General features: G+C 46.5%; 1 protein-coding gene across 1 annotated transcript; it reads right to left on the bottom strand.

The window, feature by feature from the left end:
* Positions 1-2,204: 2,204 nt before the first annotated feature.
* Positions 2,205-3,825, bottom strand: LOC133919860 (cyclin-dependent kinase inhibitor 1-like). Its single transcript, XM_062364402.1, has 4 exons — positions 3,257-3,825; positions 3,087-3,151; positions 2,795-2,986; positions 2,205-2,600 (listed from the first exon to the last, which is right to left on the bottom strand). Exons 1-4 carry the CDS (start codon positions 3,686-3,688, stop codon positions 2,489-2,491), a joined length of 801 nt encoding a protein of 266 aa, XP_062220386.1. The 5' UTR covers positions 3,689-3,825; the 3' UTR covers positions 2,205-2,488.
* Positions 3,826-11,422: the final 7,597 nt, after the last annotated feature.

Here is an 11,422-nt window from a genome sequence, read left to right as displayed (position 1 = left end):
GTGCTGAAAAGCATGTGGTTGGCTAGCAGCTCGCGCACAAAGCGTCCTTCCTTGTACCCCTTTTCTCACCCGTTTGGCGCATTGATTGGTCGATCTCGTTGTCGCTTACCTGAATCGATCGCCACTCGAATCATATGACTAGTTACTCCAGATCGATGACTAGTTACTCCAGCAGCAACTGCAGGCATCACAGTTAATACCGAATCCGTACTCGTACCACTAGCATAAAAAGTGCACATTTTCATCTGTGCCGATCCATGGAATTAATGGCGAGCATTTCGGCGTTAACTGACGCCATCTGTGATCTGCCGTAAACGCTGCCATTCCCTGGCTCATTTCTCACCGTATCACTAACAGGCTCTCCTTTTTGAATTTATGCCAAGATGTCCTTCCGACACATCGGCAGCTGGTTCTCTCTGGAATCAGCAGCATCTGAAGTAAAACAAAAAGCTTTCTTCTAGAGAAACGGAGAACAAAAGGGAGCTCGCTCATCTGCAGATTTTGGCAGACCTGACAACGGGAAAAAAAACCCTGACACTTCACTTCAGGATCCCTAAAGCTGGAGAACAACCCAAAAATTAAAGGGAATAAAAAAGATACAGTTTCAGTGCCACCACTTGATGGTTATCACGGAATGTCACCAGCCTGGGGATCCTCACCTTCCTCCGTGTAGATTCCAACGCCACGCTTCCCCAAGCGTACTTGCCCGTGATTTTTATACGCTTCTCGCCGTTTTTCTAAGCAAGGCCTCGCTCTTTTCACCACATGCTCTGGTTGGTGCACAGTGCACTTGCCACCCGATTTCCTATGATCTCCCCATCGTCCACGGATCTCGGCTTGCCGAGCCATAAGCCTACTTGTTTGTATATTCGTCATCAATACCTCTGGATCTCGTGACGTGCTCAACTGCTCATGGCGCCCATCTCCCATGCACCCCCATCAACCATCTTTCCATGTCATTACATCCTGTAATCCTGGTCAGTTGACCCTGCACACCCTTCTTTTTTCTATTGCTTCTTCATTTTTGGGGTGAATATAAGTCTAAAGAAAACAATCTGATAGTGACTACAAGCATGGACTAAAATTTTGTCAAAATTTCAAAGGTGAATGGAATATCTGATTCTATAATTTTCTTTCACTAACATATAAAACTAGCATATAACGAAAAATAACCGAAATTTTGACAAAATTTTACAAATTTAGGTCTTTTCACCAGTAAACGAAAAAATTACAAAAAAAATTGTAATCCCTGAACGTAGTTTGGATGGACACAGGTAGATGCACAAACAAGAGCGAAGTATTTTTTTTTTCCATATTGGGCTAGACAAGCAATTGCTCATAAACGGAGAGCCCATGCGCGGGACGGTGAAGTCACAGGAAACAGCGGAGATGGCTTCTTCGGCCTTCCTAGTTGTCACCAACCTCCTGAGCAGCCCAGATCCCGATGGCAGTAACATTCCTTGCTCCCCCTCCCTTCTCCCCACTTGCTATTGCAAACACCCCCTGCGGCCCTGCCCATGTGCTCACATGATCCAAAACCATCTCCCAGAAACATGTTTGATTATGGTATTAACCACGCTAATAATAGTTTACTTTAATCACACTTTACTGCTTAATTATGCTTTTTAACTGCATGGTGCCTGGCAGGTGACTTCCACTGGTGAGTGATCCGCCTCGGCCAGAGGACCCCATCCTGACCTTCTTTCCACGGCACGCCATAGAAGCCTCCACTGCAGTTTGCCTGTACTGTGGTACAGCGGTAGATGGATTATCTTGCGTACGTCGTGTCAGATGCTGGTAGTGATATAAAATGAATCTCACCGATATCTTTGGTGTCCGGTGAATAGGGATGCAAGTGATTTTTTAATTGGTAGTTTTGAATTATTACCTAATTTATTTTTCTTAATTTAATTAGATAGTAGAGAATCTTTTTTTTTAATTTTTGGTTGCCTCAGTGATCCAAAAATATATAACTTGCATCTCTACTGGTGGTCGATTTCTGCTGCTGCAAAATTGTTACGAAATTGCTGGTGGACTTCTGGATATGTACATACAAACATGTGATATGAATTTAGACTTTGATGTACGGTGAGATTGATATGATACGCAGTACGTAGTGAATTTTTTTTCGAGAGATGGTAAAGGGTTTTCAGTACTTGATGGATGGGACATAGCAAGATGCGAAATGCTCAGGACCAGCAGTGTGAAGATGGAAATGGCGGTGGTTACCTTAGATTTTGCAAGGCAGCTGGCTGCTGTACAGTAAATTAAATTCCATCCGAATACAGGAAGGCAATTACACTGAGCGGATGATCTATGTAAGTCAAGATAACCTCTGAATAAATAGTAAATACTACTGCAATTCAACAAGCTAATGAAAAGCAGACATGAACCAAAAACAGTTGCATGGTGGTTAGGCTATAACGCTTTTTTTTGGTTTCTCCTTTCCGTTATATTCCTTTTGGGGCGTCTTTTTTCTTCTCTCTTTCTAGCTTCGCGTTGCATCACCGCACGCTCGCTGGCTTGAGATGCTGACCACCGGGGTCCACTTGAACCGACCGGCGTCGAGAGGGACGCTGCGGACGACGTCGAAGTTGTACCTGGCAAAGGGGGGAGCGCGCACAGCCGCACACGTACGTCAGATTAGAACGCCGGCCGCGGCAAGTTACGGCACGCGCCACAAAAAAACGGAGAAGAAATGTGCATGCAGTGCAACTACTGCAGTAAGGCAGTAAATTGACGCTGCATACTACGAGCACGCGGTAATTTCTCGGCAACGAGCTCGAAGACTTACTTGGAAGCGAAGCTCTTGGCCTGGGCCTCCTCGGCCGCCGCGAAGAACTCCTCGATCTCTGCCGCCGGTGGCCTCCTCGGCTGGACCGCCAACGTTGCTGCCGTTAACGACCGGCCGCTCTTCTGCCCCATTAGATCCGACTCCAGATCACTCGACTCGCCGTGCGCCAGGCTCGATGGCGTCGTTTCTCTCCTGAATTTTCAAAAGGCACGAGCCGAACGACGTCAGGAGCACGCCGGGAAGCGTAATTCGGAAGGATTTGCGAGAAACTAACAAGGGAGAATTCTTCCACCTGTCGCGGTCACGGCCGCTTCCCGAGTTGCTCGCCGAGCCCTCCGGGATGTGATCCCCGCCTGCCTGTAGAGCACAAAAACCAAAGCAAACCACGCAATTCAGCAACGGGAGGCGCTGAAGATCTCGAACTATTTTTTAATTCGAATTCTAGGGTTTCCCATCTCTCACCTCCGCGGCATCGGAGCGGCACGCAGCGCTCCTTTCCTTAGCCGACACTTTCAGCGACGACGCCGTGCTGGAGCAGCGCGACAAGACAGTCGCGAGTACCGCACACTGGCCGGCACCAGCATCCTCCGCCGGCTTTGGAGCCCTCGAATCTGAAGGAGGCACCTTGAACAGCATGCGGCTCCGTAGCTGGAGGTAGCAGCTTCCACCGTCACCACCAGCCCCCACGGTAGCAGAGTCCCCCGTTGTCGCTGTCGCCGGCCGCAGCGCCTTCCTCCTCTTCGGGGCTACCTTCGCGACACCGCCCTTCACCGCCGGCGCCGTGGCGGCCGAGGCGGACCGGGACCTCGTCCGGACGCCGACGACCTGTGTGACCTCCACGGCGGCCACCTCCTCGCCCGCAGCCCCCCTGCACTTCCTCATGTACTTCCCCATCTGCTCACGCCACCGCCCTCACCTGCTCGGTCCTCTTGGCTGCTTCCCTCTTTTTTCTCACGCCGCGGCGCTGGCTGCCGCTTGCGCGTTGGACTCTCTCTCTCTCTCCCTCTTTGTCTCTCTCCCCATCGGGCGCTCGCGTGCGCGTACAAATATAAGATGCCAGGGCCGCGGGGATCAGATACGGATCTGACGGCCAGTATCGCTCCTCCCTGACGGCGCCGTTAGTCGGATCTGGCCGTTGGGGGGTGAACGGGGTGCGCCGCGCGGTGCCGGTCGCGTGCCGCCGGCCCCACCTGCCGCGGTCGGTGCGTTCCACGCGCCCGCGAGGAGCTGCGACCGCAACGGGGTGTAGCCGGTGGCGACGGCGTCCCGCCCCCAAACGGAACGCAACGGAGGAAGCTTCAGCGCCAGGCACGCGCATTTACCAGATAGCCCTGCGCGTCCTTAGCTGACATGTCTAATGCGGCGGATCGGACGGTTGCCGTGCCGCTGGGGTTCGGTTGGGATTTGAAATTTGAAATCCTAACGGAGGCATGCTTTAATTGGCCGAGGTTACGGAGAGGGACGTTACGTAATTTACGCTGCAGGCTTTGCTCCTTCCGTGATTGAAGAAAAAAACGTAACGGGTTGATTGCAAAAAAGAAAAAAAGAACGTTACAGGCTCTGCAGAAATGCACCCTACCTGAAGAACGAAAGAAACAGAGGCTAGATGCTCTGGGTTCCGGTCTGCACCAATGGAGCAGTACAGCAGTAACTCTGGAAAGGTTCTCTCTGGAAAAGCGTGCAGTTTGTTATAGCACATCAACAGGATTGGAGCAGGACAGGCCCAGTCGAGGCTGGCGGTTCAGGTTCTATCCTCCTGCGACTGATGAGAGCCTGTCGGCCGAAAGAGCTTTGCCTGCAAGCGTCTGTCCTGCTACGCCAGAGTGTTAAGTATGGTACAAGCACTTAAAACGTAGCGCATGCGAATATTTTTTTAAGAACTTTAAAAAAATAAAAGTTCCTACAATTCATTAAAAAAAATAAAATTAATCTAGTTTATAAGCTAAAATCAGATCTGAAAAACATACAACCGCACGGTTTGTTAGTAGGAAAAAAATCGATAAAATCCTAACAACGACAGAAAACGACTAAATCGACTCTCTAAGACGACTCACCACCACACACCTAGACACAACCATCTAACACATGCGAGAAGGAGCATGCTGTATGTCATCGTTACCCAGCTATGTCGCACCCCACGACGTAGCGGCTCTGACTTTACAAAGTATACTTCTCCCACCCATGGCATACGACCAATGCGAAGCATGAGGTAGCCTTGAGAGGGAAAAGGCCACACCGAATAACCTAACCCTACGGCAAAGCAAGCAACCAGCAACGTGGGATCTCCAAAATGACGCTTTTCATGAAGAAAACGATAGACATCACCATCACCCGTCCAGAAAATATACAGGGTTTTCATCTCGAGAGAATCTAAAGAATAGTAAGAGATGCACCACAACACTACCCCTAAGAGGAAGAGCGGCGCTCAAGAGCGTCACCATTGTCTTCACCGATGAAAAGCTGAGCTAGCTCTTGCCCGTAGCGAATTGGAAACTGGAACCGTGGCGCAGAGCAGAGCACAGAAACCTGGTGTCACGGGGCGTTGTTTGCAGTACACCGACAGAACACACTGACCACTAACTCGGCCAGGTTTTGAAATCTAGCCCGTTTGGCGTATGCCAACGGGAACAGCGTGTCAGATGGGGCAGTGAACATGCTCACGTAGCAGCAGCAGGCTGTAAATGGCAGGTTGGGAGCGAGGCATAGACGTCAATCGGAGCGGCGGTTTTGGCCGCTGCGCACTGGCCACCCGTACCACGCAGGACGCGGCCATGGCATGCTCGTAGTCCCAGCACCCGGATCGATCGCAGTAGTATTAACCAGTTTTGGCACAGCGAGCCGCGGATCAACGTGCGTGGACGGGAGCGGAGGTGGCCTCTCGCCGGTCGCGGCTGGAAGAAGCCAGCACAAGCCGCGCACGCTGCTGTGCGCGCAGGGGCGTTTCGCCATGGCCGCGGCATTTGGATGAGCTTAGCTGCGCGCATGCACGTGTGCGATGCCCAGCTGCCCGCACCACTCGTCCGTGTGATGGCCAGTGCCTGTTCCAGAAATTTGGATGCGTCGGGTTGTCCTCTTGCAGTCTTGCTGATCTGAGCGATCGAGGCCACAGAAGCACTGATATTCATCGATCCCGTGCAAGCCACTGATTAGACAGTAGATTTATTTATCACGGATTTGTGATGCACCGCATTGTACTGTTCTTGGGCATTTTTTTTTCTTTTCACCCAAATGGTCGTATGACAGTGCTACTTCCTTTGTTTTAAAAAAAAAAAAACAGTGCTAGTTCCTTTCCAACGCCAAATTTTATAGCATCTTGCATGCAGTCTCTAAGTCCAACTCTACACCCCACCCCCCCACTCTCCAACAAAAAATTCATATGATGAGAAAACCGGTCACTCGTTGACCACCCATATATGCTTGTCCTTGACCACTAACGCAAGAGAAGTTGACGGATACATCAATGGACAACGATACCTGACTACCTGCTGTCATACGCTCTCCAATGTGGGGGAGAAAAGAATGTAATGTAGCCTTGGATTCTCTCCTTTTGGTTGTTTTTAATACGATGGCATTTCGTCGTTTCCTCTTGTAATCGAAAGGGAACAAATGCTCGCCACGTTACAAACAGACATTGCATAGGATACAATAATAGCCGATACATACAGATTGGGATCCGTTTAATAATAAAAAAGGAAAATGCAGATGCAGATTGGCCATCTTTTGTTTCAACTTTCAAAATAAACTTTGAATCGGTGACATGGTGTGAAGAAAATAAGGAGAAAAGGAAGATCTGATGACATGGCTTCGATCTGACCGATCGAAGTTTTGTGCGATCTTCTTATGTCACATGTGGCTCTCACTAAGTACGACAAAAGGTTCGATCCAAATCACGCTTAAATCATCCAAGTAACGCTTATCATCTGATTGATGAGCTTCTCCCGTCAGAAATAAAAAGAAAATACTTTATGAACTTCGCTGGTAGTGGAGGGGTTACAGGTAACTACAGCCGATTTATTGGACAAAAGTAAGACCAAACGATGAGTAATTTACTTGCCTACTGGAGCTAATTAGAGTTTTAAACAGTAACAACACTGACACTAGGAGTAAGTAAACGCAGAGTCAGCTCATTGGCCTATGGAACATGCATGGTAGACGCTGCTACCATTCCCAAATGATGGGAAGCACACTGCACCCAAGAAATATACCGGTTAGAGAAATCTCAGAAGTACTGCTATTAACATTGACTTTATCTGTACTCTGTAGCGCAATATTCTTTCACCTAGTGGGATTTAAACAAAGGATCTGCAGGTTGAATAGCTGCTGTAATTAGAGACATTGTCCTTTTGGCAGTAATCCCTATAGCTGACAAAATTACAGCACTATAAGATGGGGAACATCATATTCATATACATCACTGCCACAAAAAGAAGCAGGGGTTGCTCAGCCTGGGCACTTGGGCAACAAGAACCTTCTCTTTTGGCACTTGGAATCTCTCCATGCGTAGATGGTCCCCAACGCTCTGTGACTGAGCAGTCGCAGCAGACATGGGGGTCGGTGCAACGGAAGTGTTCAGGGAAGGACAATGACAGTGGCGGAACAGTGGCGCACAGTTAATCGGCACAGCAGATCGGCATGGGCTGGTGAAAGCGGAGGGCATGGATGGATTGGATACTGGTAGTTATCCGGGCGGTTTGTTCTTTTCCTGTCCTTCTCCCATGCTACATCCTTCTGATCGAATCCAATGTCTGACTAGTGACTAGCAGCTAGGAATTAGGATCCTCTGCTTCGCTGCGATTTTCTTGGACTGATGCAAGTCAATGTGATTAGCAAGTTGGTAGATGGAGCATGTACGTAGGATTTGCTTTCATGGCCTGAAATCAGCGTACCTTAATCTTGGAAAATGGAATGGTTGGCTCAACTGCACCGGATGGCCTAGAATTATCTGTGCCCTTTCCGAAAATGAAAAAAGTATGAGGGTTTTGCTCTCGAAAAAGGAGAGGTATGGGGTCACTTTGACTCACTTGGAGCCATGTCGGCAATGGAGTGGACCAGACGAGAAGACGTCGGTCAGTGTCAGTCGTCGAGGGCAGGCAGCTGATCGAATCTATCTAGTAGCATCGGCGCATGCTAGCTAGAGCCCAACGCGACCGCGGCCGTGGAAATCAACGGCATCCTTTCCAAGGGGTACCTGCCGCGCTGCTGTTGGCTGTTGCGTTGCTTTCTGATGCCGATCGATCGATCTGTGATGCTGAGGCCCTCCTCCCCTCTTCCTGATCACGTCCTCATTTTCCCTTTCAGATCTGTCGGTCTTGTCATGACCTAGTGCAGCAAGCGCCAGCATATAGGTTGTAGGGATCCAAATTAGTAGTACTACTAACATCTCAACAGAGCCCGGACTGTAGAGATCCCCTACATTAGAGAAACCAACACAGGAGGCTACAGTGCTCTGCATTCAGTAAACGCACACCATCCGATAAAAACGGAAAGCCCAGATCAGACCCTACAGTAACGTATTAACATCAATGTCAATGCTACAGTAGATCGTATCGCTGTTGATACAGTACTTGAAACAGATTAATTAATGCAGGTAATTGTAGCTGTTGACTCAATACACTGTTCATACATTGATTCTCTACATTAATCGCAATTAAGTCAGAGGATTCGGGTCCCCATTGATAAGGCGAAATAGCAATGAACTGCTGCTGTGCAGAGGGAGGAGGCGACAGCCATATCCAGCCCAAGGTTCGCGTTACCGACCGGAGGTCGGTTACCGACCTCCGGCGGTAACCGAAAAACCGCGGTAACCGCGATTACCGGTCAAAAATTCAAAAAAAATCGGAGAAAATTCATTCGGCAAATTTTAAATTTTTGCGAAAAAATCATGTTTTTGCCCTCTCGGTAACCGAGCGGTTTGGGTCGGTTACCGAGCGGTTTGGGTCGGTTACCGAGCGATTTTCTCGCATTTTTTATTCGGTCGGTTACCGAGCGGTTTGGCTCGGTAACCGCTCGGTTTTCTCGTTTTATCGAGCGGTTTTATCGAATTTCAGCGCAGTTCAACAAAAAATCTAAAAAAGGGTTCAATCTTGTAAAATCAATAACTAATTCATCCGAGCTTCAAATCAAGTGAAACAAATTTTGTTGGATTCCTTGTAACATGATCTACATGATAAAAGTATTTATACTCATAAAAAAGTTCAAAATTTTCTGTGAGAAATTTTATTTGTTAAACCAAGGTAAATGCATAGTTTACTCTTTGCTAATCCAAAAATCATGAAACTAATTTTGTTAGTCTTCTTACATGATCCTATATCTTTTAAAAATATATGAACTCATGAATTAGTTATTGTAACATGCATGATTGTGTAAATGTGTTGCGACTAGATTAATTCATAACTGACCCATCACACCTTAAAAATTAGTGAAACCACTTTCATTAGCTTATTTATATTATGATTTACGTAGAAAAAATAATAGTAGACATGAAAAAATTAATTACAGTGATTTTTCTTAACATATTCACTTTATGCTTGTGAACTTTGTAAAAATCATAGAGAATTTAATAAAACTCTAAATAAAATGAAATCAATTTTAAAGGTTCTCTTAAAATTTGTTTTATACAAGAAAAATATGTGTTTGCATGTTACACTTTTCCTTAACGTGATATGATGCACAGAAGCTTCAATTTTTTTCATTTTTTTCAAACTTTCTCCCTATAGAATATGATGCAAACGACATTATTTTTGAAATTTTTTTTCACAGAAGTTCTTAGAATTGTGTCTAGTTTTTTTTAAGATTTGTTTTGAATTTTTTTTAAAATTTTTTATTTTTTCGAATTTTTTGAATTCAAATTTCGGTTACCGAGCGGTTTTTGAAATCGGACCGGACCGGGAAGGTCGGTAACCGCGATTTTTGACCGGTTACCGACGGTTTTTTGAACCCTGATCCAGCCATGCGTGCGTGCGTGCTGTCAATTACAGCACTTCTTCCACTAAGCCATACGTTATGAGGACTATATATTTATATTGTTGAAATTTGTATTAAAGATAGATAAAAAAATTATAAGTAAATAAGATAATCAATCAATGCATAAGTATTATATATGAGATATAAACTAGAGAGATAGCCCGTGTATCCGTATCCCTATGAACTTGCCTGTGGAGGATGGTCAATACGGTTAGTCGTTAGTTACTGGGACCCGTTACCAGTGCAGTGGTAGTAGAGTACGCCACACCGCCATGAATTTGCGCGTGGGACGGAACGGAGGCGACCGGCCACAAGGCGTGATGCCGTTGCGCGCGCGTGTGCCGCACGGGCCCCCTCGTGACGTGTTTACGGCGACTATTTATGCGAGCGAAACGTGAGCATGGCTCACACGGGCGGACCGGAGGGCAAGCTACTCCGGCATTCATGGTCTTCATGCGCGCGAGGCTTGGCCGGCGGACATGGCGGGTTCCAAGCGTAAATGGTCTCACGAGCACATCGCCTTTTTTCTTTTACGCCGAGGTTCGCACACCGTGTGCCGATTTGTTGCGGCCAGCTGAATTTATTTTACCAGTTTCATACTTTCACCCCCACTTTTACCGACCATCACGTTCCTCTTTTTTATTCTTTGGTTTTCGGTGTGCCTGAAAGGTTTGGTGATTTTCTACTGGGAGATTTCTACAACATGGGCATGCATAGACGGCGGGATCAGTAGCTGTAGCTTGCGATGATGAGAGGGAGGGAATAGGGAGAGAGCAGGGTGAAGCTTAAGTTTTAAAGATCTAAGTACACACTTTAACATATTTAAATTTAGATGGTACATATGTTTCAAAGATCTAAGTGAAATTGAATTGCTAATAAGTGAGATCTTTTTTTTCCCTAATGTTAGTGCACTTGGGTGGGCAGCTGTACCTTCGCCCTAAGAAAGAGACTGAGACGACCAACATGAAAAAGGAGAAAAGTCGCTTTTAAGAGTTTGATTAGTGGGGGAGATGATGGATCGCGCAAAAGTGTCATATCATGATTTCATGCATGATAGGGGTGGACGAGCAACGAAATATTTTCCTCCTTTTCGCCTGGTGATAGGAAAAAGTTGCATGTCTCCAAAATAAAGATAGGGATAAAAGCAATCTCCTTTTTCACAATCATTGTAAAGCTGTTATAACAAATCATCGGACTTTTGCTAGCACCTTCCCATGTGCAAGCTATAAAATTATCACTAGTCTCATGTGCAACAAAAAAAGTTCATAGAGCCACAGAGGGAGCATTTGAAGCAAGAGATAACCCCTACCCCGTGTGTGTCACTTTTATAGTCCCTTCTCAATTTGCCACTAAAAAAAACATAGTCCCTTCTATATCATCACTTAAATTTTTTACTTTTCATATGTTCCATCACCGTCATAACGGAGATGACTGCAGTGGCGCATATGGCATATCCTTTTTCGTCCCCTATGTGCCACTGTCGTCACCTCCGTTACGACGACAATGACATTTAGGAGATGAAAAAAAAACTAATATGGAGACATATAATGGACCATGATTTTTTAATAGCAAATTAAAAATTTTGTTAACATTCAGTAGCACACATAAAATTATCTCACGACGCAATGCTGTGTATCTTTCCAAGACTTGCATACCAAACTTGAA

The sequence above is a fragment of the Phragmites australis genome, chromosome 5 (genome assembly GCF_958298935.1).
Source record: "Phragmites australis chromosome 5, lpPhrAust1.1, whole genome shotgun sequence".
Classification (NCBI taxonomy): Eukaryota; Viridiplantae; Streptophyta; class Magnoliopsida; order Poales; family Poaceae; genus Phragmites; species Phragmites australis.
The sequence above is the reverse complement of the archived record's forward strand: the minus strand, read 5'-3'. Positions and strand labels throughout refer to the sequence as shown.

Coding starts and splice junctions, on each gene's coding strand:
- LOC133919860 (XM_062364402.1), bottom strand. CDS start 3,688: ATGGGGAAGTACATGAGGAAGTGCAGGGGGGCTGCGGGCGAGGAGGTG. Junction 3,152..3,256: donor GCCGCTCCGATGCCGCGGAG/GTGAGAGATGGG, acceptor TGTGCTCTACAG/GCAGGCGGGGATCACATCCC. Junction 2,601..2,794: donor GCCAAGAGCTTCGCTTCCAA/GTAAGTCTTCGA, acceptor CCCCTTTGCCAG/GTACAACTTCGACGTCGTCC.